This window comes from Haplochromis burtoni, unplaced genomic scaffold, assembly GCF_018398535.1.
Source record: "Haplochromis burtoni strain Fernald_Lab_line unplaced genomic scaffold, NCSU_Asbu1 Contig_10, whole genome shotgun sequence".
Classification (NCBI taxonomy): Eukaryota; Metazoa; Chordata; class Actinopteri; order Cichliformes; family Cichlidae; genus Haplochromis; species Haplochromis burtoni.
Window position 1 is genome coordinate 2,888,719 of NW_024582371.1, and position 26,731 is coordinate 2,915,449.

The 26,731-nt window shown below is 42.0% G+C and overlaps 1 protein-coding gene across 3 annotated transcripts in view; it reads right to left on the bottom strand.

Moving 5' to 3' along the window:
• Positions 1 to 6: 6 nt before the first annotated feature.
• Positions 7 to 26,731, bottom strand: part of atrx (ATRX chromatin remodeler) — a 34,725-nt gene continuing 8,000 nt past the window's right edge. For all 3 annotated transcript variants that reach the window (XM_005921237.3, XM_005921238.3, XM_005921239.2), the window contains exons 10-34: positions 26,277 to 26,419; positions 26,011 to 26,175; positions 25,783 to 25,897; positions 25,592 to 25,691; positions 25,152 to 25,328; positions 23,424 to 23,565; positions 23,191 to 23,300; positions 22,809 to 22,955; positions 22,547 to 22,724; positions 22,044 to 22,181; positions 21,772 to 21,947; positions 21,561 to 21,678; positions 17,559 to 17,689; positions 17,201 to 17,295; positions 16,939 to 17,078; positions 15,058 to 15,208; positions 14,873 to 14,973; positions 13,983 to 14,091; positions 13,660 to 13,837; positions 11,914 to 12,105; positions 4,419 to 4,568; positions 2,680 to 2,796; positions 1,447 to 1,542; positions 1,237 to 1,365; positions 7 to 730 (exon numbers count right to left, since the gene is read on the bottom strand). In XM_005921237.3, the coding sequence (XP_005921299.1) occupies positions 506 to 730; positions 1,237 to 1,365; positions 1,447 to 1,542; positions 2,680 to 2,796; positions 4,419 to 4,568; positions 11,914 to 12,105; positions 13,660 to 13,837; positions 13,983 to 14,091; positions 14,873 to 14,973; positions 15,058 to 15,208; positions 16,939 to 17,078; positions 17,201 to 17,295; positions 17,559 to 17,689; positions 21,561 to 21,678; positions 21,772 to 21,947; positions 22,044 to 22,181; positions 22,547 to 22,724; positions 22,809 to 22,955; positions 23,191 to 23,300; positions 23,424 to 23,565; positions 25,152 to 25,328; positions 25,592 to 25,691; positions 25,783 to 25,897; positions 26,011 to 26,175; positions 26,277 to 26,419 (3,523 nt within the window). In that variant the 3' untranslated portion in view covers positions 7 to 505. The remainder of the gene's footprint in view (positions 731 to 1,236; positions 1,366 to 1,446; positions 1,543 to 2,679; positions 2,797 to 4,418; positions 4,569 to 11,913; positions 12,106 to 13,659; positions 13,838 to 13,982; positions 14,092 to 14,872; positions 14,974 to 15,057; positions 15,209 to 16,938; positions 17,079 to 17,200; positions 17,296 to 17,558; positions 17,690 to 21,560; positions 21,679 to 21,771; positions 21,948 to 22,043; positions 22,182 to 22,546; positions 22,725 to 22,808; positions 22,956 to 23,190; positions 23,301 to 23,423; positions 23,566 to 25,151; positions 25,329 to 25,591; positions 25,692 to 25,782; positions 25,898 to 26,010; positions 26,176 to 26,276; positions 26,420 to 26,731) is intronic.

Here is a 26,731-nt window from a genome sequence, read left to right on the forward strand (position 1 = left end):
ACTTGCAGCACCAACAGCTGTCTGCTTTGCTAGATAAAGGTGGAGGAATCTACTGGAGTTCATCATCGTGTAGCGCTTTGCATCAGAGTCCTGTCACCAACAATACTGGTCCCACTCAGGTGTAGATAGTTAGGCATTTAAAACCGTATATAAAAAACTGAGCTGGAAATAATAAGGAAACCCTTTTTTAAAAAAGGGCAAATCAATACAATGCCTTAAAGCATTGGGGGTAAAACTTTAAATACATGAAAAATGAAGATATAGAACTTGAATAACATTAAGGCGGTATATACATTTTTTTTTCCCCCCTCTCCTAACAGACATTTCACACAGTCATTTATACATTACATCCTCTCAGTGAGTTACAGAATAAAGCACTGAGAGTCTCTCTCACTTGAGGCTCCAGTGGACAGCAGTCCAGTCTCAGTCTCTCACAGACCCTCTGGCTCGTTGCATCTGTGTGTTTTGAGCTTCTTTTTTTTTGGGGGGGGGGGGGTGAGAGGACCTACAGGCCCTTGGAGGGGCCAGGATTTTTGCCCATACCCTGATGGCCGCCGAGGCCGTGGAGCTGCTGGTAAAGAGTGAGCAGGTCCATCTGACTGAGCCCGCCGGCTCCCATCATGCCATTCTGCAGGGCCAGCTGGTTTAGGTAGCTGGCCTGATTGGCCATGGCCAGCTGCTGCTCCTGCACCTTCCTGTTGGTAATCAGCTTCTGCACGTACATCATCAACTGAAACACACAGACATTGAAAATTAACACAATTCAAAGGTAAAAAGTACACTTTGCCCTGTCACGGTTTAACACAATGACAACAATTATAGGAAGAAGTGAGGGTGGCAGTCCCTTGTCCTTGTTCAAACCCAGCTCAACAGCTGACATCAGAGGTCACATATAGTGGTGTCTCTGAGCTGTAGTCAAGGCTGAATCAGAGCTTTTAAGAGGTCAAACCGCCTCATGCTTTCACAGACAGACAGTAAACAGAGATACTACTCCCACGCTAACCTTTTTTCTTGGCTGGTGCAGGTAAACCAGTATAGCCCTCTCAGCACAAAATGTTGTGATGCACAGTGATATTATTGCCAGTTTTTGGCCTTTTGACTGTTTGGTCATAATGGATTAATTTACAAATTACCCTGTTTAACCACCATAGATAAACTAATGAAATTAAACTACTGTGATGATTTGTTGGCGTCATTCAGTTGTCTGTTCTGTCTCGTATACAGAGTGGCTCTTACCGACTGCTGCCTGTTGAGGACATCCCTGTAGATCGCTTCCCTGCGTTTAAGCTCTAGCTCCACGGTGGCCTGTCGCCCCAGAGCGGCAGCCTGGACCTGGTTCTCCGTAAGCGCTGGGTTCTCTTTCCACTGTGGTGAGAGGCAACAGCCATTAAAACATACAGTGATCCCTACAGATCTGTAACTGGAAAGTGATTTCAAAGACCTCACCACTCTGCTGATTATATCTTCCAGCGACTCCCGTGATAAAGACTTTAAAGCATTTGTAGCCTCGATGACTTTCTGTCGGCCCTGGTTTATGAGATCCTGAGCAAAAACAAAACAAGGCAGAGAGAATACACATGAGACGAAGGCAGGTGATCTTTGCTTGTATTCACTGTGTCGAGTACTTGGTGACCAACAGTAGAGCAATATATTCAGCTGCCTCTTCAGTGAGCCTCTCTCATCCATCACAACTCCCCCAGAATGTTAGTTAGTGTTAGTCCTTCCCTTTCAGCCATGATAGCACCAGTTCTCCACCTGCTCAGGAGCAGACCTCACAGCAAAGACCAACATAGCCTCTTCAACCTCAGGATAACAGAGTGAATGTAGAGGCCGCTCTACATTCACTAGAGGTGCCTCTATTCACACATTCACACAAAATAATATCACCACTATGACTGATCAGCCTGTCTTTGGGGAAACAAGACAGGAAACCTCTGAGCTAGTTGGCTAATAGCAGCAGAACTTCAAAATAAAAGCAGGGACTCTCCCAAACAGATGGCAAAGTGAACAAAACATTTAAAAGATGCCAGATATTGTACCCTATGTATGGTAATCTTCAAAATGCGTAACGTCAAAAGGTGAATCATCTCCATCTGTGCAGCTCCACAGAAATCCTTCTAGCTTATTATTTGTATTTACAGCCCGCACATTTACTGTAATGTTGAGTCTCACCACTTTCAGCAACAACCAACAAAAAAAAGAAAAAAAACCCTGTAACTGATTAGCTGTGCCCAGCACCGCACAGCAGACAGATAAAGTTTGCGACCGTCTAATACAACAGTGAAAACCAAAAGTAGTCTAAATATTAGATTTTCATTAATCGGATGACCTGATGCACATGAAAGCATGTGTCAGCAAAATCACTTTTGACCTCCAAAACCTGCTTTGCAGAGTCTACTGCTTTCCGCTTACATAATGTCTCATATGTGATTATTTAATTTATAAAGACAGCGTATAGTAGTTTAAATTTTAAACAAAAAGTTCTGTTCACTCCATCAGTTGTTGTGCATTAATAGCTGCAGACGTTGAGCAGCGTGGGGCAGAGTTGGGCTGATCTGTTACCAGGACTGCTGTCACAATTAGCTTTGGGGTTTGAGGAATGTGAGTCGCCATGCTGCGGGGGGAAGGAGCAGGACGGGTGTGAGGCAGCAGTGGTGACATGTGGAGCTCATTACTTACCTCCAGCTGCTGGTTGGTCATGGAGGGCAAAGCTCCAATGTTGTAGGTGAAGTAGCTGGGGTTGTTGATGTCCGCGTGAGCGTATGCTGTCTGGTAGTTGGTCCTCATGGACATACCCTGAGAGATGAAAGACAAGAGGAAGAGACAGAGGAGGGAGTGAGGAAGCAGAGGCTAATTACGCAGGTGTTAAGAGCCACTGAGGCCATGATGGGAAAAACTAAACAATCGGCGAGGCTGACGAGAGATGACGGCCCACTTTGTCTGTCATATTCAGTCGCACATTGATGTGATGAGGTCTTCACTTCATGTTGAGTCTTCATGAAGTTTTCATATCTACACAAATAACTCCAAAAGCAACAAGCTGTCCAACATCAGCCTGCTCCCGCAGTATTAAATATGTGTGTGAAAGTAGTGACCTGAAGTAAACAGTCTCGTCCCAGCAAAGGCCAGCAGGATGCCGATGTTTGTATGTAATTGAGTCTCTGCTGCAGATGGTTTTCCCGTGCCCTGTAATCTGGCCATCCGGTATGCAAAGGGGGGGTGTGTGTCTGTGTGTTTGTGTGTGTGTTGGGGGCCAGCAGGGATATTTGGACCTGGTCAGAGACAGGTGTGCAAGCCTAAACAGTACAAAACTTTCAACACACATTAATCTACGCACACACACCTCTTTAACTTTAGCAGCATCCTCCGATGCTCTGCGCCTTTCATACGTTTTCACACAGACGGAAACCAAATCTAGCCTTTGCTTCCAAAATTCAGTATCTGAAATCTAAATTTATGGCATGAGCCTCGGTAAGCTTTGTACCAAGCTGAAGTCATCCCAGTGAGAACCAGGGCTCTTGGGTTCAATTTCGTTTTGGGCTCCCAATCGCATTCTCAGTTTTTCCCATTTCCCTGAGTTGCAAATGTGATATTCATACATGCAGCCCTCTCTAGCCGCCGCCAGGCCAAACCTTAAGTTGTGAAGACATTAGCAGAGCTTGGGTTACGTTCCAGTTGTTTCTCCTGCAAAGCAGGGCGTACAACACGATACCGAACAACCTCTTGATGATGACGGTGACCATTTCTGCTCTTTTGCTGAAAGACAGATCGAAGTGATGGGAACAGACCCCTCTCTTTACTGCGACTGGGAACCCTCTGTTCTCTTGAAAAGCAGAAGAGGCTCCAAGGGAAAATCAGCTTAAGGCATAGAGGGCAAAGAAGGGTAGAGTGTGTTGGAAAAATAATCATTAGTGTGAATTAGAATCTAGGATTACTCGAGGGGCGTAGAGGAGACCTGGTCTTGTTCTCTTACAATATACACATCTCAAAATAAACCCCACTAATTGCCCCACAACAGAGTGAAGGAAGAGGGGGGACAGTTATGTGTGTGAAGAGGACAGGAGTCCCTAAACCTCTGTGGTTTTACAGTAAGTAGCGCTGACACTGCTTAGACAGCCTTGGCGATTTGTACAGCAGCTCACTAGCCTGATGGTGGGCCAAAATGACCATCAGCGGAGCAAGGGGGAGCCTCTGTCATCTGCTTACTCTGAGTGATGAGAGGATTATACAGATCCAACACTAACTCGCACATCTTGACAAACAAAAGCGGGGCCCTGGTTCACCTCACACATTAATGTCAATGTTCTGGAGAGTGACAGCCCCGAGGCCTAAGTGCTGTACACGTGGCCCTTTGATTTTGGATCTGGTGGATTGGCTGGTGCGCGTCTGTATGCATGCGTTTTCTGCTCGCCGCCTACCTTTTTCTCTGCTTCATATTCAGCCCAAGCAGCCTTGCGGTCCTCCTCGCTCAAGGCTTCCTCCTCCTTGTGGTCCAGCAGGGAGTCATGCTCATGGTAACACACAATCTGGTCCTTATTGTTCTGCAGCATCTCAGCCAGAAAGGGATCCTACATCAAGGAAAGATGAGAAAAAAAAATATGGTCACGGTGGGTTTGAAATCATCATCATTAGAGGGGAAGGAAAGATTACTGTGGAGGAGCCACAGACCTCTTGAGCACTAAAGGTTCCTCTATATTCAGACCGCAAAGTACAAATCCTTTTTTAATTACAGAGGATTTCATGTGATGTGCAAAGAATGCAGCAAGAATACCCATGAACAGAGGTGCATATTTGCTGGATTAAAACAATGTGTTTCTCAATAAAAATGTTCTGTGAGCTCCAAACAGCTCTCTCTCTCTTTTTTTTTTTAAAAAAAAAAAAAATCTTTTGCTTAATTGGCAGTTTTTCAACATTCACTTGAAATTAACTTGTTACATTCAAAAGTTTCCATAAGCTCCATCCTTCTGTCTTTATCCACTGACCTGTGATGTCCCTGAATGGTCAATCTTCAGGACTTTTCTTTAAACTCAGCAACATTATCATCCACCTTACTCCTTAAGGATATTCCGATGACCTGGTCTGCAATTAAATATGGCCAGCAGCTCACAAGACCTTTTTTTTTTTCTTTTAATTTGGAAACAAGAACACTCTTTTCTCCTAACCCCGTGGTTAAACTGGAAAACAAAACGCATGTGGACTCATCAAAGTGGCTACACCAGATCCATCATCCATACAAAGTGTACATGGTCTTTTTACACAGAAGCCATGAAGCATTTACACAGGAAATGACTAGCATGTGCACTTATGTTGCCAGTAGCGCTACCAGCTACCAGTTCCTTTGAATAAAAGAGCGCACACACCAAAATTGACATTGCAAACTGCTGCTACGCGATGCAATTTAGTGTTTTTTCTGTTTGTCACGCATTTGACTCTGAATATTTGTCACCTATGATTTAACTGCAACAGCTATATGGAGTTCAATTAGGGTCAGAAGTTTTATGCATGTGAAAAAGTGATTTGAAACTAAAATTCTAAGTTTTAAAGAACAGCAGCTCAAACAAAAGAGTAACCCTCAGATTTTTGACACTGCCCCCTAGTGACAGTAAACAGCTACAACCTGTAGACAGTGCAAAGCTGTGAGTTGGCTCTGCAAACCATGCTAAGCCCAACTTTCACAGGACTGGCTACAGGCGACAACCCCAAGTGAAGCCTGGCCATCTTGTTTTGACTGTGACCCACTCAAAGTGGATTCATTCTGTTGCACACACACTACCAAAGCAATGTGCAGTTCATGAGAGAATTAAGAGTTAAAGGACTACAAACAAAATAACGTATGGTTAAATGTCACGTTGAGCAGTCAATAATATCATTTTTTTAAACCAACATTTTAGCCCCTTAAAAACAGAAAAGGTTCCAGATGCAATGCTAATTTTTCTCTACAGCACCTTGAATCTGCTTTTTTGCAGAAACCTCTTAAGTTACTAAAATTCAAAAAACACCAACACTACATTTAAGGCATCAAATCTTCTCTTAAAGCAGATTAGCACGTGCTCAAATGTCAAACAACTCCAACAGTGACCTGAACGCACAATTCAAGAAAACGTGGAAAATTCTGTTCTGATACCAAAATAAAAAGATAAATACATTTATTTTTTCAGCACATGTGTTTTGAGGTTTCCATGGCTACACTGTTATTGAAAACAATACCTGTGAAAAATTAAGAGTTGGGCCAGGCTTCGCTCACACAAACATGGTTTAAATTACTCTCTGTGCAGCATGTTTGCTTTTCTTTGTCTCAACTTAGCTTTACATTAAACTGGAACCTTGCAATCTGGAGACGTCATACAGAAGTTGCATCATTTCAGCTCCACGCGAGCCAATTCATAGGGGCTCGGCCCTCCTCCCTTGCTCTTCGTGCTCTCAAGCTAAACAGTGACAATGGGTGAGACGACACAAACAAAATTAATCATCAATATAGTTAGCAGTAAGGAAAAGGAGGGTAAAAAACAAAAAACAAAAAACAAAAAAACAAAAAGCCCCCAGAAACAAATGATAAAATTAATAGCGGATTGCAACCATTTCAAAATAAAAAGAAGAAGAGTGGTAATATGCAAGAGCCTCCCTGACTTCAGAGAATAAAAAACAGGTGGCTGAAACAGGTAGAAGCAGACTGGGACACAGTGTTTCTCAACCCTGCACACCACAGCCTCCAACACTTGGATCCTGAAGCCAATTGTGCTCCTCATTGACATGTGTTTATGTTTCCCAGCCATCACACTCAATCAGGACAAAACCAGGCCACCCCTGAACAACCAGACATTTCAGAGCAGCAGCACAGGCAGCGATTCAACTGCTGCTTTACTCTCTAATTAGGACATAAAAGCACAGAAGAGCCCGTTGGTCTGACTTGGATAAAAGACACCCATCATGGTTTGTTCTGCCAAAATAAGTCCGCATGAGGTCAAATAAAGGTCACAATCAAGGCCACCACAAACACTTGGGATGCAGCACGCACGGCTCAAACAGCAGCATTTTACCGATTTAAACACCAAACTGAGTCTAGTGGTAAAGCTTTTATCTTGCTGCTGCCTTGTCTGAAGGGCAGATAGCAAAAGGTACACAACGACTGCTGACAGCTTTGCATCAGTCCTTAAAAGAATTAAAACCAACACACACCCTGTTTTCTCTGCTTAAAAAGAAATATTACTGCTTTGCTGAACAGAAACATAATTTTGAAATTACCCTGAAGGTTTAGGTGGCAAGAAGAAAAAACAAAGCTACCATCTGAGCGTGTAGAGAATGTGAGGTGTTTTTATCCAAATGAATGAAAGAGGAGTTTTTCTGACTGCTGGTCGAGTAACGGGTCAGTGGAGCTGCAGGTCAAATGACAGTATAGGCGCTCCCACTGGAACACGGTGCATTCTGGGATACCCAAGTAATCCCTACCAGCAGTGGCTCTGGGGTGGTCCGGTCCATCTCCCATCCTAGTGCTATGTGTGCGTGTATCCTGAGGCGGCACTAATGACTGTAGGTAACCTGACCTATGCTATTGTCATCTGTATGGAGCTGTATGTGGAAGACTATCAATTTACTGCAGGGGGGTTGAGGCAAAAGACTGCGGGTGGGCAGATGCTCAGAGTGGGCGGTAAATCAGCCAATTCAACTCCATTTGAATGTTTTCTCCCTTTTGAGAAAAGCACAGGGGAGACATTTGGTGCGCATTTGCTCAGACGCAGCACTGGAGGTGGCAGGTAATGTCTGCAGGCGACCTCTAGACGATCCTCAGTTAGGACACAAACTGCTCAATCGTAAGAAGATCCTGATAATCAGATGTTTCAAATCCAAGTACAGGAAGAGCCTCTGTAAATGCAAACTGAACCAGTACTTTCATTAGAACCTGCATGGTCTACTTACCAAACAAGGCTTTCTCTAAATTTACCAATGCATGAGAACCTTTCCCAAGGCATGCATCCTTTAAACCAAATACTTGCACATGTATAAAAACGGCTCTCCTGCCAACAGTTCACAAATTATGTAAAGGAGCTTTCAAACGTGGCTGCCTCACACATCACAAAGATGAAAACTTGGGAGTCCATATAAGTGGGCCTCATGTAGACTTTACTACTTGGCACAGAAGCCTACGTATGCTTTACAGACAGATTTTAGGTGGCGCTTAACTGTAAAGAGGTATGATGCAATTAAAGTGCCGCCTACATAACAGGCAGCAGTTCTTTGGCCACATTATCAACTTTCTGAACATTTTCAAGCATGTTAACTCCATTTCCAAAATCCTAAGCGATCAGTTAATATGTTGACAATGAGGTTTCTATTATACCTGTCATTGCCACAATAGTAAGCCTCCACCAAGCCATAAAATATGAAGGATGAAAAGGGAAAAAGTTTAACACTTAGACAAGAAAAGAAAGCAGCAGAGCAAAAGAAATTCTCAGTTGTTCAGTTACAACAACTATTCCCAAATTGTGCACGAGTTTTTAATGCACTGGCATGGCTGTGTGTGTGTGTGTGTGTGTGTCAAACTGTTTTTGACACACAGGTGCATCGGCCATAGCAACTAAGGGGTCTAAAGCAGGATCGCAACAGCAGGAATGTGAAGGTATGGGATATTTCTAATACCTAATACCTAAACATTAACTCTCTCTCCCCACCAGCTGCACATAAGTGACACACAACTCTACCAACCTGCACTAAACAGTCTCTTCGCACAAATGTGCTCAACTGCTGCTCTTGTACCTGACATCAGGAGGCCGCCCCTGCCCTTAAAACCATGTTGTTTTTACACCCTCTGGGGCCTAAACACAAGTCAGAGGGTTTATCTAGCTGTCAGTCAATTAACAAAGAAACAAAAATCATGCATGTCATAAAGGGCTAAAAAAAGACAATAAACATACCACATTCCAATAAAAACAAGCCTCAGCTAGCAGCAGTGAAGGGTTCGCTACAGGAGACAGCCAGCTGGAGCGGAGGGTTGAGAGGGGGGAGATGAGAATATAAAAATAGGAATCAGTCTCTGAACAAGCCTGAGGTGAGAAACGGGTGGGAGACGAGAAGAGGCAGACTGCTGCTCTTTTCAGATTCATTCATTGGCTCCAAAGTCTCGCTACAGTCAGAATAAAGATGCCAATGCACTTCGATCAAACAGCTCTCAGGTCAGTCAAACAGTTTCAGTCTCAAAATCTGGAGTAGAGAGAAAGACTTTATGCTGTTTCACACGGTGATTTGTAAGCTGTGGGGTGATGAGAAAACAAGTGCAACTCTATGAATGACTGATCAGTCTCAAATGAGTCACTGTATCAATACAAGCCTTTAATGACAGATGAATATTCTGCTCATTGACTGGCAATGCCACAAGCAAAGTCAAAATGATTTCCTGTACAAACACCTACTGCATATAAATCATATCGAGAAGGATTGATCATAGAAAAGACAAATAAGTCGGAGTCTCTAAAGGTGGTCCCAAACAATCAGAGTATAGCAACAGAGGTCTGATGATGACTTCTGATTCTCCCCACCACCACCTGCAACCACTTAATTTCTTGCTGTAACTATAATTAGTGCTCTCTCTACATCCAGTACAAGCTCAGGCATGTTTTCTAAAAGCAGGCAAAAAGCACTCTGGGAAGTAAAAGAAACCGTTTATCCAAGGAGAGATCGGCCTAACTGAGGGCAGGTAATTTACAACAACAGCATCACAAATGACCTCTGTAAACTACCGATCATTCATGTAATGCTTGAAGACTATCTGAGGGAGATTTTTTTCCCCCTCCAAGGTCAAAGGTGACTTCCTACCTCTAATGAGACAAGCATGGTGTGCTTTATAGCTCCAGTCTGCTCCTGTCTATACTGTAGTTTAGGCACAGCCTGCCCACGGCCTTTCAGCGTTCCTAGCAGAGCCTAATGACCACTGTAGCCATGACCTGCTGAGAGCACGCCAGCCGGGCCGAGAGCGTACAATGCAGAGCACGTCTGCACGAGATGCTGGAGACTTTTATAAAAATTGTTCAAAGACTACCAACATAACTTTAAGTACAAGTGGTAGCATGTTAGATGGAAGTGTGTGATGAACAGGAAGTAGACAAGAGTGTCTCAGAAAGAGATGGGTGGAGAGTAAAAAATCTCATGTCTGGGCTGAGAGGGCCTTCTTTGTCATTAGCGGGAAGCACGCCTGCTTCCTTTGTCTCCAATTAGTTTTTCTGAAGACTAGAGAGCCATCTTTAAGAGTGGGGTTTAAATAATGACCTTTCATCATGCAGGGGGAGGCCAGGGGGCGAAAAAAGAAAAACAACTTTACTGAGTTCACTTTGAACATTTGGAGGTAGAGAGGCGAGTCATAGTAGCAGATGGTCACAAAGATGGCAGAGAAAAGAAATGGCGTGGATGGAAGAGAGAGTGGGAACATGAGTAAAAGTGCAACTATAGGTACAGTATGAGGGTTGAGGTAAGGTCAAGTTAAATAAATATCCATAACAAAGCTTTGCAGAAAAAGAGCTAAATATCAGCTTCTCTGTGACCCAAGTCTTTTCTGCGTGGAAAAAAAACCCTGCACTTCACAGTGTGAAGAAATGGAGGAAAGAAAGTACAAGCTCTCTCGTTCTTGGCTGAAAATGATGGAGGGTGTCTGACTCATCTTCACATCATTCCAGATGGCAAATTCCTTCCGTAATACTGCAGTCCTGCTGCCACATCATAGTTAACCCCTTGGCCAAAAACAGGTTGGCTTTATAAGAGCTTGTCAGCTTCTCCGTCTTTAATACTGTGTCATATAAATGTCACTGGGCTCGTTAAAGATCATACACATCTAACAGGCCGCAGCTCAGTGAACACATCTTTCCTCTTCAGATCTCCAACTGTGCTCTGCTGCGCTCTAAGTAGGCTACTCTGGGTTTAGAGGAATATATGTGGTGGGAGAAATTATAGCAGCTGCTCACTGAGGGGATTCTCACACTGCTCCTACCTGATAATACTCATCAAGAGAGTGGCAAATGCAAATTATTCTGTCAATGTCAATAAAAAAACAACAAAAACAATTTCCAATGAAGGTGAACTGTAAGGACTTTTCTCCAATGAAAGAGCATGCAAGCTGTATATACAGTGTTTTTTTTTTTTAAACCTGTCTGTTTACAAGTTTCTGCAGAGTAACCCGGGTCAAACCAAAACAAAGAGGTAAAACCACTTAAGAAACAGATCTGAATAAACCCAGAGAGTTCAAAAAAGGGAATGAGTGGGAAAGGAGGGGAGTAATTCAAAGATCAACAGAGAAGTAAAAAGCAGCAAGGAATGAATGAAAAAAAAGAGGAGTGCAGGTTTATAGCAGGGCAGCAGGAGTGTTGCAATGGGAAGACTATTTAGTAAATAGCAGTAAACAGACAGATCTGTGCAGCTGTGCTGGACTGGATGGTCCATGTAAGGGCTGTGTTCTTATTAAACCCCAGGGGGCCTAAATAGTGACACTGCACCTGCATTAGAAGAAAAGAAGAGGCGAGGGCAGGATTATGAAAGGAACCGAGAAGAAATACCGAGATCCCAGAAAGAGGCTAAGCAGGATACAAGCTGGCATTGGGTTTAAATAACAGTTTATCACTGAAGTGCAAAACTTCAAAAGGAAGAACAAGCTACTCGCTGAAAGTATGGAAAAAAAAAAAAAACAAGCTTGGCAATTATAATAGCATCCTGTGCCATGTTTGCTGAAGGAGAAAAAAAAAAAAGCTATTTTACTACTGTTAATAGGTTTCAGCCTGTTTTCAACATTTCCTTCAAAGAAAAGCATGAATTCTCAGTCAATGATTCATCAAAGCCAAATTACATGTCTGATTTATAGTGTCAATTTAACTTAGGGTTAGGGTTGCTGAAAGCCCACCTTCTCGATCTAAATACATACAACATATGCATCTTTACCTTAGGAAGCATGGGTGTGGCTTTCTTGCTCTTCTTTTCAGAGGGATCATCCAGCAAGTCTGGCTCAAAAGTGTAGAGTTCGGCCAGCTCGTTCATCGTAAAGTGCCTCTCAATCTGCTGCTGGTCCACAACCCGGAATGACAGAGACTGTTTGGTTACCTGCCGCTCATAAATCTTCTCCTCCATTGTGCCCTAAAAAGGGAGAATGAAAAGAGATGAACAAAAAAAACAGAGGTTTAAAAACATCAAGTGGCCCAGGAGTCAATCAGAATTACACAGGCACATCACATCCACCCTATACTGGATGAACACAGAGGCATCAATATCAAGACAATGCAGCAAGAATTCCAAGTACAGTTTAGTGAGTTCATTACCAGTTCATCTGCATTTCCTAATGAGGTAAAATGATGATTTAGGTCATCAATAGTTTGCCCAGCATGAATCCAATTCTATTGTCTGCCATACTCAAAGAGGTGTATTAGCCTAACAGCTCAACACAAATTGGTGCAGAGTTATTTGGAAGTAGAAACCGAACGATTTTCGCCTGATAGCAAATATTAACTGACCAGATTTATTTGCTTTTCTATTGTATTTTTAATAGTCAATAAATGAAAATTGCCAACTCTTCATTTAAAGAGATGGGAGAAATGCCCTTCAGCAATGTTTTGTGTCAATGTTGCATAGTTTGTCCACCAGAGGGCACTCTGCAACAGTAAATAAGTATAAGTAAATATAAATAAGTATACAAAAGAAATGTAACAGAAATGTGTCTGTTTAGAATGTTTGAAAGAAAAAAAACGTAAAAATTGACCAATATACTGGCAATTCGGCCAACATCGCTTATACATTTGCCATCACAGGAAACTAACTAGCATGCTAGATTTCTTCGGTCAGCACGTAGCATTTGGCTGATTGAAAGGTAAGCACTTCAAGCTATTTTACACTCACAACACACTAGCTAGACTTTAGAAAAAGTGTCTCATATTTCAGCTAAATTCAAAATGGTCAGAGTGAAACCAAAAGTCAAAAAGTTAAACAGAGTTGCCCGAACACCACCTACAGTTCAATGCCTCAAGTCAGCAAATCCACAACTTCCCAGCCCATCGATGCTGCATTAGTCACCTAATTAGCCATGTATTTATCAAAATCTATATATAAAGTCAATATTAGTCCCAAAAATTCAACAGCAGCTCATCTCTAGCTGAATTTCACAAGTCTTAATTGTTGTCACCTTAACCTTCTAGGACCTGGCGTCCACATATGTGGACATTTTGGGTTGTCTGTATCTAAAAACACTAATGTTTCTCTACGAGGGCCTGATATCCACTTATGAGGACATTCTAATGCCACTGTTCTATCAAAATTTAAAACGAATGTCCTCATATGTGGCTCTCATTTTTCTTAGAAACAAAAATCAGGTTAAAAAAAACCAAAAAAAAAAAAACCTGGCAATTCTTTGTTTTTACATTCATGAGGTCCCAATATGCCCAAATATCAAAGAGAAATTAAAAATGCATGCCATGGAAGAGCTCGGGTCTTAGGAGGTTAAACCATTCTTATACTTTGTTGTGGCTTTTCAACGTTTGCTGGCTTTGCTGGTAAATGTTGTAAACTTATACAGAGCATCTTGCATGAAACTGTTTATACTCATGAAAGTCTTAATCTATATACAAAGACCAACTACCTGCTTGCTGGTTATTGGTGGCTAGTTTTCCTGCAAATGTATTGACTTTTATTAAACTTCACCTGGGCAAGCAACCTGTAGACGTAGACAGTCTTAAGCTGCCCAAAGCGGTAAACCCTGAAGATACTCTGGATGTCATAGGATGGATTCCAGGAGGCATCGAAGATGATGACCCGATTTGCTGCCACCAGGTTGATGCCAAGTGAACCAGCTCTTGTAGAAATGAGAAACAAACGGCCTCTGTGTATGAAAATGGAACAAAAGGAGACACATCACAATTATATCCTGTGTCACGTGCAAAAATGTTGCTTTAAGATTCTCATGCTCTTTTTTTGCAAAGTCGCTGTCATCATTTTGCATTTTGTAAACACAGCAAAGATGTCACCTTGTGTTACTGGTGTCATTAAACTCCTCGGCCCACTTCTTCCTGGTGGTGGCATTGGTAGAGCCGTCCAGACGATAGTAGTCAATGTTCCTGAACCACTTGCCTTCACCTTCACAAACACGAGAGGAACGAAATCTGATTTGCCATCTGCCGTCTACGTTCAACAGAAACTTCAAAAGCACATGTATCTGCGTCAGTGCTGCCTTTTGCTTGTCAAAGAGACTTAGTTTTGGTATTAACAGGCAGCAGATAGATGGCTGTGTTGGTTAGAGGCCAGCCATGTTTAGCCTTCAAGATGGCCAACCCAACCCCTCCCACCAGCCTTCATAACCAACATTTCAGCATGTTTCCAATTACGGCACTGTGATCTTTTCATTACAAATTACAAACCCTTGAGCAAACATTTTTTGTTGAATAAAAAGTCAAGGTCTAATCATTTTCAAAATGAAAGCAAAAACAGCTGCTGAAGTTTAATTAGGAACATGACCTTACACCAGCGGCAATGTGTGTATGTTGGTGTGTGTTTAAGAGTAATAAGCACACCAGTACACATGTAAGAATACATGCTGCATGTGGGTTGACTTATGAGTCGAAAACCTGCATTTCTATGAAAATGCTTCATCCTTATCCAAGGCTCATGTTAAATTTTTTTAACACAGTTTCTCTCATACACACATACACTCACTCACACACACACACACACACACACACGTCACTTTAAAAAGCGCAGTGTAAAACCACAAAAATGAATCTTGGGACAAAATGAAGCTTGCCAATCTCAACTCGCTTATAATACTAAAACAGTGCTTGGCTAAGTCTAGCAAGTCAGTAACAGGGCATAGGTTCATTTTTGCATAGTGTAATGCTATGTAAAAATGCTCAAAACATACCTTTGTATGGAGAAATTTTCTCTTCATCTTTAGCTCTGCAAGCCAACTCTAAGAAATCCTCAATCAGATCCAGAGAGATGAGAGACTGACTGAACACCAACCTAAAGACAAACACAGAGACACACCTTGCAATGACACTGCAAACTGACAAAGGCTACGCTTGTACACAGTACAAACACACTTACACTTTGTCGTCTACTTCCTCAGCCATGCGCAGGATCTCAAAAAGCAGCATTATCTTCCCTGAGTGCTCCAGGATCTCAGCGTCAGCCTCCGTGACAAACTCCTTGTGCCAGTCAGCAGTGGGACTTCCTGGTGCAGAGCCAGAGGGCCGAGCTGTTTATAATACAGAGTTACAGATTAGCCTACATGCATCTGACAACAACAAGCCTGTAACAGACACTGAGTTTCCAAAGCTGAGGCCCACTATTACATGGTTGTCTATTGTGCTACAGCAGTTAAGTGTGTGAAAATTATTCTTTTTATTTAGTTTTAATATGTCTGTAAACTCAACCAAGCACTTAATACGTGGATTCTATTAGTGATTCCAAACTCAAGCTTCTACTGCCACTGCTAGATCTGCATATGCAAAATTGCTTTTTTTGCATAACACAATGATGCCAATAGCATGCTGATCATTTTGATTTGATACATTTTGACTAAGTGATTAGTGGACCTGGGTAGTAGATGATCATCCTAACATTTCTGGCAGTGTCATAATTTTGTCCCAGACCATCTTCCATTACATGACAGTTACTGCTACATTTAAACAGCTCTCTCAGTATTATGCAGTACAACTGCTGGTGCATGATAGTGTACCTTTGAGTCACGGCCAGTCCCACACATGTGTACAAAATCAAGCACTTAACCATGCAGTCTGCCTTTACCAACATTTATGAAAGAACAAGTCCTTCTGAAGAACGTGGTACTGTAATAGGATGCCACCAACGCAACGTGATTCCCCCCCCCATTTTCCACGATTAGCTATAAGTGGTGTTACTGCAAAGTGGAAGTGTTTAGGAACCACAGCAAGTCATCCACAAAGCAGCAGACCACAAAATGCTACAGAGCCGGGTCACCGAGCGCTGAGCCACACAGACGTCGCCAAGACTCGCACTTAAAACCTGTAGAGTTCCAAAACTCCTCTGGCATTAACCTCAGCACAGAAACTGCCTCATTTCACAGGTTTCTATGACCGAGCATCTACAGTAGGTGTGATGTATAGATGGCTCTGTACTTTGATCCATATACTGTATCGCCATGAATCTTTGACTTTAAAGGAAACAGAAGATTTTAGACTCACTCAAACCCACAAGTAGCTGCTCATCCCTACCAACCAGTAAAGTTCCAGTTTACGTCCAGGTATTTTCAGGTGTGACCCTTTAGGTATAAAAGGTCATCACTTTTTCCATGTCATTCTATTAGGCCTTTAATTAAAACTTTTGCTTAATTAGCGTATTGATTTTTTTTCTTAATAGGCATAAAAATTCTCACATTATAGCTAAAAATGTGTTTAAAGACTTTAAATCAAATCATCCTGGATTAAAGTGAGAAGTCAAGACATCTATGGAGACATTGGGTTCATGAGAATGGGATGGAAATGCGTGCATTTCATATTTGTTTATACTGAGAGGCGCACTCATCAACAGCTTCTGCCTGTAGCAGCAGCTGGATGTGAAGTCTCCTAATTTCTAAATAAAACAGAAGGATATCACAATATAGTCATCATTCCTCAGTATGTGGGAATGAATAAGGACAAGGGCAAATGGATCAGCTCGGAGCCTGTTATACTTCAGCATAAAATAAGGCTGCAATAGGGGCATTTTTTTCTCCCTTTTTTTTTTTTTTTTAACCTAGGCTCAGACAAGCAGGTAGTGTGCTTGGTTCCCTGAGGTCAGTTCTGATAAAACAGATTCCCCTCTCACTAACTAATTACTTAGAGAGTAGGAAGGACTGAATCAGAGCCTGAAATGTTATATAGATTTCCAACCATGCAGTACAGTTCATGACCCTCTTAAACCCAGCCAACCAATCGTAGTCCCCTCTGTGTGTTATTGCACACTCACGTTCCTCTACAGACTCCGCTCTGTTTCGGCCCTCGCCGTTCCTGCCACGAGAGCTGGTGTTCCACTCTTTGATGACCTCAACATCATCACTGTCCGAATCGTCAGATCCCTTCTTTTTCCCTTTTCCCTGCTTCTTTTTCCTATTAGCCAGGAGGCACAGCGAGACTGGGTTAGCAAGAGTAAGATGCCGAGTAGAAAAGCAGTTTAATTATGTCATATCTGTATAAAGAAATAAATAAATAACAAACAAACATGACTTTACTTTTTGATCTTCTCATCTTCGGAGGTCAGACTCATTGAGGATTCTTCTGTTTCTGAAGCGATGAAGTCGTCCATGCTGTCCTCGTCAAAGAAACCCTGCGGGAAAGTACACTTGTGTGAGATTCAACTGTGCAGCAATGCAGGTCAGCTGTACGCAGGGCTCGATCTTGGGCAGCAGAAACGATGCATAAGGGGAAAAGTTTTGCTTCAGTAGCAGTATGTGGTGTTCTTGCTCGAAGCGTGACCTGTCAGCAATGTGTTTCTATTGTTTTGCTACAGTGTGCGCAATTTGTGGGAATGTATTTCTAGTTTTTCAGTCAGTGTTTGCTGTGGTTTAGTCTCGTCTTCCCCAGCCCTACCCTGTTTTCTTTACTGATGTAGTCCAGCTGAAGGCACCAGGGATGGGTCCAGATTCTGCTGAGCATCTGGAAATCCTGGAAGAGTTTGGTCCCCGCGCGGCCCCGGCTCCCCTCCACAGCATTCCCCACACCTGCACGCAAGGGAAAGAATATGAGGGAGAAGATGGATGTGTGTTTGCATTACGTACCTGACAGCATGCTCTTAAACCTTTTATACATACAGACGATAAGAACAGGAGCAACTGAGTTTAACTCTCTGTAATCTTTCAAAAAGAGGAAACCTGACAAACTGACAGACAGCTAAACTTAACTAAGAAATTTCTGAGAACACCAATCATAATTTAGTTTTCATTTTAAGGATCACAAACCACTCTTTCAAACTACATATGATCCATTAAGAGCTTTAAATTTACATGTTTTTACAGCCCATCATCAAACAATGTAAAACAATAAATAAATAAACTCTTGTTTTTAATAATTAAAAATATATATTTTGGTCATGAGAGATTGTTAGAAACACAATTCACACCTTTGTCAGTATTAAGCCTTTAAGCTGTAACCACACAGGGCTGAATGGCAGGAGAAGTAAGAGTGGCAGTCCATGGTGGTTCAAAATCTCCCATCTGCACTGACACTGTACCGCCTCTTCCTTGGATCTTATCCCTCCTTCTGAAACCTCAGCATTATCATTCGCTTCTTTTTTCCACATCTTCCTCTACCTTTTCCACCACTACTCCCTCTCTCCCTTGTATCCACTTCATCATCTTCCTTCCACACCCCGTGCCTCAACTCCACTGTCTAAAACGTGCATAAGTCTTTTAGTCGGAATAATTAAACAGTTTGTTACTGTCAGCAGATTAAACATGCATTTCTCCCCAGTAAATGAACTGCTCACAACTAGCCAGCCATAACAACAAATGAGCTTTGACTAACCAGTTTTGGACTCCTCCACAGTAAACAGATATGGAAGCTTCACACAGCTGAGGTAAACAGTAATTTGACAGTTAATACAGATTAATGCTGGCCGGAGTGTCAGAGGGGGATATAGCAAAATATTTAATTGGTACTCAGAGGTTGTTGTTTTTTTTTTTTTTCCATAGTGAACAAGCTCTAAGCAATCCCAACTCATCTTAAAAAGGATTCAACTCAATTTTAAACCTACACACAACACTGAAAAAACAACAAAGCAAAAGGTCTGTGAAGGTTCTCAGTCATCCAGGTCATCATAGTCTAAGAAGCTTGGAAAGAAAAGCGTCTGGACTTCTTTAGGTTGCTTGAAGACATTTCACCTCTCATCCGACAAGCTTCTTCAGTTCTAGGAACTGAATTCAAGAACTGAAGAACCTAGAACTGAAGAAGCTTCTCGGATGAGAGGTGAAATGTCTTCAAGCAACCTAAAGAAGTCCAGATGCTTTTCTTTCCAAGCTCCTTAGACAACAAAGCAAAAACAGCATTTGGAGTGAGACTCACATTTGAGCTCTAATTTTATCAATTATCCTCAAGACGCTTTTAAAAGTTGATTCGAGGTCAGCGCTCCACCCATCAGGCCTTTATAGTAAGAGTAGCCAGGGGGAAGTCGCTCCTGTCTAAAAGACACATGACAGCCTGCTGGGAGTTTGCCAAAAGGAACCTTAATGACTTTCATACAGTTAGAAGAAATATCGTCTTGTCTGACAAAACAAAGATTGAATTATTTGGTCACGATATCCAACAGCATGTATCGTGGAAACCACAATTCAGGAATGCCTCATTGACACTGTTGTTACAGGTCAACACAGCGGTGGCTGACTGTGACAGTTTTTCTGTTACATAATGTGGGAGATTAGCTGGACAGACGCGTAGAAAAAATGGATTTAAAAAAAAAAGGTCTAACTTTACTCTGAGATCCTGAGAGCTCTAAAGTGTCCACGTCAACAAGATAATGACCTAAAAGGTGCTGCCAGATAGATACAAAAGTGGCTTGGGTTGAGCTCTAAAATGTTTTCCAGAAACAATTCTGTTTTTGAACAGTTATGAAAAAGATTATCATCAGGACTATTGTGCTGCATTAGTTATTAATCTTTGACTTCTCTTCCACAGGCTGTATTTTATCCTGTCTTCCTCCCCTCAACCCCAACTGGTTATAGCAGACGGCTGCCCCACCCTAAGCTTGATTCTGCCAGAGGTTTTTCCTTCCCACTATTGTCAAGTGCTTGCGCATAGGGGGGTCGTCTGATTGTTGGAGTGTTTTCTCAATTATTTTAAGGTGCTTATCTTACAATATCAAGCTCCTCGAGTTGACTATTGCCGACATTTGGTACTATATGAATTAAATTTAACTCTTTTATTTGCTCTCGTCGTCTTATAGCATCATGTTTCCCCCTCTAATTCCTAAAAGGGCAAACTCCCTCACCATTTAGATCAAACTGAACCAAGATGATAAAAATCACCTCTGAGAGCTAGAGAGTACAGACATCAACAAAATACTCAAAGCATGTCCGGAGAGACCTGAAAATGGCTGTGCACATTATCGGCACATCAAACCTGGTTGAGTTTTTTACATTTTTCTGCCAAGAAGGATGGGAGATCACTTTTAATACGATTTGAGGATGGCTCAGCTGCCAAGACTTCCTTCAACAACAAAGTACAAATGCAAAGGTCGGAATACTTGCAAATTAGCCATTTCATTATTTTTCTTACATTTACACAATACCCAAAGACCTGTTTTTGTTTGAATACGGTTGAGTATTGTGTGCAGACAGACAAGAAAATAAAATAAATTCGATCCATTTTAGATTAGTCTGAAAATGTGGAAAACGTGCAACGGCCTGAAAACTTTGCTTGATTTTGACTGTGCAGTGCATTTACAAAGTAATTATACAGACAAAACTAAGCAATAAGTGCAAATCATTCTTCTCAAGGAATGAACACTGAAACCACAAAAACACAATAAAGCCGATGATTAATAGCTAATTCTTAGCCTTATAATCTGCTCCATCAGCTGCTTCCTAGAGCAAAAAGCAGTCGCTAAAACACTAACGTACCTATTCAGGATGCTGACCTGCACTGACCCCAAGACATCAGAAGTTAGTTCAAGTTTTACATAAGCAGTGGAATTAAGGGAGAGAATATTTATGACTATTCCCACCACAACCCGTGGTGGTCTTTAGTCTGAAGACACCACTTTAAAACACTAAATCCTCTGTCACAACATCAGCGCTGTGCACTGTGGACAACCCAGCCTAATGAGCCACAACACATACCAACAATCCCTCCAAACACTCCTGTTCTTAAATACCAGCCCTCCTGTTCTTTGCTTTTGGTGTAAAACCTCTGGCCCCTTCTCCCTAGAAATTTCTTTCCCTTCCCTTTATGCCCCACATCCCTCCCCTCTTACCCCACACCCTCTGTTCCCTCACTCCCAGAGCTCTTCATTAGGGAGACGTGGGAAACTGGGCTTAAACCCTGCCTGCGGCACTGTGCCAGCTGCCACTCACACACAGACACACACACACACACACAGACACACACACACACACACACACACACACACACACACACACACACACACACACACACACACACACACACACAAGCACACACACACACACACACACACACACACACACACACACACTCAGAGGAAAAGTTCACTAAATGACTTAACAATGTGCCACCAGAAAGACCCTCCATTTATCTAAAAACCTTGTCTGAGCAAATCCAGTAAGGAGAGCACTTTCAAGAGAAACAGAACTCCCGCAGTAGGATTTAACCTAGTCCTAGCCTATACATGTTTTCCAGTCGAATTCCCTAATTTTGTTTTAGTCTAAGCGTGGTCTAAATCTTTGTATGAGCAATCAGATCAGCCACAAGAGTCCCTGCTGTTTATAACCCCCAAAGATATGGGGAGTTAAATTAACACAATTTTAGTACCAAAGAGTTTTCCTCTAGTTGGGACTAAAACTTAGGGTTGTTGAACATCAACAAAGCAAAAAACAAACTGCACTAAAGCTTGGTTCTCACCTGTGAAGTGCTCCAGGTAGTATCTGTAAAGTTTAGCCTGGATTGGAGTCATTCTGACTGACAACACATACTCATGCTTGGGAGGTAGGAACTTGGTGAGTGCAGTGTAATCTTTTCTCTGTAGGAAAAGCAAATGCATTATTTAAGCAGGAAGTCAAAGGAGGCCTGAGAGAATCATTTCAAACACAAAAATGTTTTTTTAAATATATACCTGGACGCATCCAGCAAGCATCTCATAAAGAATGTGAGCTCTTTTCTTCATGACCCGGACATCTTGTAGGGTGGAGTCGGCACACTGACCGTTCTGGATGGGGTTAATAAAGCGGTTCCTAAACTCCTTAACTGAACCAAGCAGGTTTTCCTTAATGAAGTTCACCATGCAGTGGTCTGGTAAGGAGACAAAAGTCAGAAAAGTTATTTTTAAAAAGTAAACAAAAATCATCCATATAAATGATTCACATGGATGATAGCAGGAAGTCTCACATTCAATAAGGTTATTTTGCAGCGGCGTTCCAGTCAGCACAATTCTCCTCCTCGTCCTGATAGAGTTCATTGCTTTGGACACAGCTGAGGCCTCATTCTTCAAGATGTGGCCTTCATCACAGATCACCAAGTCTGGCCCTAGTAAAAATGAACACAAGGATAATTTTAATGCAGCCAATTTCAGATCAGGTCACACCGCTGGAATGGCACGCACATCGAAAAAAAAAAAAAAGGGGGTTTACCAGTAACAGGCTCAGATGTAAACAAAAGAAAATGAAAACAGTTTGGCTAATTTGGTACATGTGGCCACATTAGAACAGCTAACGTGCAAAAAACAACCCCAGGACTGAGTCTACATTCAGCCAGAGATGTACTCACTTAAAGTGAATGTTTGTTTTAGCTTATATCAGTTTAAAAAAGGATCATTTGGACCACAAGATTGATTTTTAGGAGCACCGAAAGATAACCTAAGTCCATAACATGTAACGTAAAAATCACTCTACCTGGATCTACCAGAGTCTTCTGAAAAGTCTCTTTGAGCTTCTTGCTCTTGATGTTCCTGCCCTGCGTCAGGTTTCGGTACATTTCGTAGCCCATGATCATAACGCCGCCCATCTCCTGCCATCGCTGAAGGGCGTACGCTCGCTCCTGTGGCCTCTTCACTGTAGCCAGCTCAGTTACCTGTTGAGCACACCAAAGGTAAATATGCTAAGCAACGCACTGGAAACAGAAAAGGCTTGAAAGGTCACAAGGGCAACCCATTACCTCTAAACTCTCTTCATCCTTCATTCCTTCTTGCCACTTTTCAAATTCATTGAGCCAGTTCAGGACAGTGTTCAGGGGGCAAACCACCAGTGCTGTGCTGAAATCGAGCTTCTCACAAAGCAGCAACGTGTGAAGAAATGTCACCACCTACAGGACAAAACCAGTCAAATGTTGCACCAACAGCACAGAGCTTTGGAACATTTTTAATCAGACTGCCTTTTAATATAAGCACTGATTTTGACAACTGCTTCTCTGTGCTGTTCTAAAGTTCCACAGGAGGTCATTTCTGTACGTTTGGGGCAGCTAAAAACATTGCATTACACAACTGGTGTAGTTTGCACAAGAGTGAAAATGAACAGACAATATAAGGCAAGTAACTCACTTGCAGAGTCTTTCCCAGGCCCATACAGTGGGCAAGGATGCAGCCAGAGCCAGAAGACTTCTCAATTTTTTTCACCGATTCACAGCAGCAGTCCCACATAAACTGCACTCCTGACAGGGACACAAAACACACACGATAGGAAACATCAGTGCCGAGCACCTCAGGCTTGCTTTGCTTTTTTTTTTTTCTCCAGCTCCTACCGGTTCAAAATTCTTTGTGCATTGTGTCCTTACCATCAACCTGGTGAGGTTTGAGCTTTGTCACCAGGTTCCTGTGCACCTGCACCAGAGGCTCTTTGGTTTCTTCGTCCTCGTCCAGCACCAGCTTGGTAGTGATGGGGCAGACAACCTGGGAAGACTCCTCCACCACAATCACCTGCAAAATGAAGAGGAGCCAAAAAGATTATTTTAATTCTAAAATCTGGAAATAACGTCTTAAGTAAAAGAAATATATCACTAATTCTTCCAGTATGTTAAATTTCTCACTTTGTATCTCCAACAAAATACCTCGCTCTCTTTACGTCTGTGTATGTGAAGGAAGCCCGTTTAGGCTAATGCATGGTCAATTTCACAAATTAAGAGAAAAATCCATCATGCACTTTTGGCAATTCTGACTAAACCATGGCGCATTTTATTCATTTTAATAAAAAAAATAAAGTACTTACGGAAACACCCTGCTGCTCGTTACACTTTCATTTTCTAAAAATGTCCTTTAAATGTATTTAACAGCAGAGCTACCCCTGAATTATGAGCACATGGCTGACTTTTTACATGGGTCGTTAATATTGGCAAACAATGTAGCCACCACAACTGGCACTTTGTATGCTGGATACATACAGGCTGTTATGAAACCATGCTAACGCTAATGCTAACACAACCACCAATAATACAACAGGGAGATAATAGAGAACAAGAAACAAAAATGGAGACAGCTGTGAAGCATGCTGTGGTTCTGTGTGGCCCTCGTCTCCCCAACATCTGCTTCTCTCCAGTAAATGTTTGATTTGGACCAGCAGCCTCAACCCACTTACTGTTGGCAGTACTGCTCCCAGAGGCAGCCATCAGCGGACTGCTATGGGCTTCTTTTAGATGAAGGTTTAAAAGAAAGAAAAAAAAATGTGCCACTGCAGGCAAGAGGATGAGCAGAGTGGTTCAAAGGCCACAGCTGCCAGAGAGTCCTGGTACAAACACCAGGAACATTTTACATCATATGCAGGAGTTACAGGACAAGTTCTCAAATGTCATGCACCACAAAAAAGTCTAGCCCATACACTATAGATCCCAATAACAAAAATGTTATCACAACTAAATTTGTGACTGGTCCACATGGCAGTTTAGCAAATCCCTTTATTGTAATTCTTAATTTCTCTACCAAAAAAAACAAAAAAACATATCCATTCAACTTGATTTCACTCTGGATTTTTCTTTATTCGTAGCCATTTACCACCCACAATGCAGCAGCATTCCCACCACTGAGAACCAACTCAAAATCAGCAGGATGAGTTCTAACCTACCAGGATTTGTGCCAAGTTGAAATTTGTAGTAATAGGGAGATTGGTCAGGAAATGTGTTATTGGCCTATTAAACATAAATTTGCATTGGCATACACACCAACCATCAAAGTCCAGGATCCCTGTTAGTTTCACACCAGTGTATTTCACAAGCTAGTTGACAGCCCATCTTTTCACACTAACCTTTCTGAATCTTTGATTCATATATTTGTTTTATGGTAATTACTATAACTTCCAAAGCAGACTCTCCAACTGCTTGATCTGAAAAACTTAAGACACATGATTTGATTTAGCATAAAGTGCAAATAATGAAACGTACTGCTCATCATTAGATCCTCTTACAACTAATATTCACTGGAAACTCTTCATTTTCTTTCCACTTCCTACAACAGCACAGGGCTTTGAATATCGAGTCTATACTCCTGATAACAGCCGCACATTTCATCTTTACCTCTCGAAGTTTCTCCCTGAGTGCCTCTCTCTCTGCTATGCGCTTCCTCCTCTCCTCCTCTTCTTTCAGAGCATCCCTCGTCTCCGTCCGCAGCTTGTCATCCTTCAGGATTTTGCGGATCTTCTTTCGGCCTTTGCGTCCTTCTCCATCTTGGTCCTCCCCGCCCTCCTCTCCACTCTGTGGAAATGAACATCAAGTTCAGCCCTCTGATGTTCAGCCCTTAGGCTACGATCAGCAGCTGAGCAGCCCCATGATTGGTTTGTGGCCTCAATAATCCCCACAACACACTCCAGGGTAAGTTGAAATAACATTTTAAGTGTCGTGCATGACTTGACTTGGTAAATTTCACGTGGCTCCATTTCCTCTACCTAGTAATCCTACTATGAAAAAAGAAGCTTTGGGACAGTTTAGGAGCACCAAGTGCACTGCATTTAAAACACCTTCTCATTGCTTGAAGAAGAATCCTGAACTTTGATCCTGCGTCGCTTCTTCTTCTGAGCATAACTTCTCTGTTTTTCATCATCCTTCTTCTTCGCAGCTCTGCAGGAATAAAAAGAACAATACTAGATTTGTCCGGATTCGCCGGCAGTGAAATAAGTCACCACCACTGGTTGGAGTTCTTTCCTCTCACCTGGTCTTTCGACGCTTGTCTTCATTGTCTGAGTCGCTAACTACCTCACTCTCGGCCGACTCTCCACTGGACTCTGACTTTTCAAAGTCTGAGTCTGCAGAGTCATCGCTGTCCACTGAAATGCAAATAAAAAAACAAAACGAAAACCTGTCATCTAACAGCTTCTTCAAATATTTTAACCTCAAGTAGGACGTGGCACAGAGACTGAATTATAATTTCAGAACAAACCTTTCCGCCCTGACTTCTTCTTGCCCTTCTTCTTCTCTTTCCCAGCAGCCTTCTCCTCTCCTGATTCACCCTCACTCAGTGAGAGTTTATGACGAAGCAGTTTATGGCGTCTGCCACTCTTCTTCACTTCGACATCAGAGCCAGAGTCTTCTGTATCCTCATCATCTTCATGGAAAGAAAAATTTGTTTTGAAAATGTTCATGAAGATGAGTATTATTAAAAAAATAAATAAAATAAAATCCTAGGATTATTTAACAAATTTCTACCTTGCTGTTCGTCTTCTTCATTTTCTTTTTTAACTTTCTTGGAGGACTTCTCCTCCTTTTCTGCCTCTTCATTGTCAGAGGAGCTCTCTGCTCCCGAGGAGTAGTTCGATTTTATTTGGGCAAGAAGCATTTTCTTTGCAATCCTGCAGGTAAAGAGAAATAAAATCATAAAAACCTGATTTTACAAAAACATTCTAGCCCCCCAAAAAATGAACAAACAAATACAACATTTGTGTGGAACCTTGTAAAGTTAGTGCAATATAATATAAATCAGAGCATTCGAACACCAGTTTCTCCTTTGAGATTGTTTCAATGTAACAACTGAATACTACTGGTACTACGACACCATTATAAACACTGCTAAACAACTAAGCTGTAGTGCCTCTTCACCTCACTGTGCAATACCTTTTGTGCAATACTTTTGTAAATAGTCAACAGTGCAATAGACCTCAATA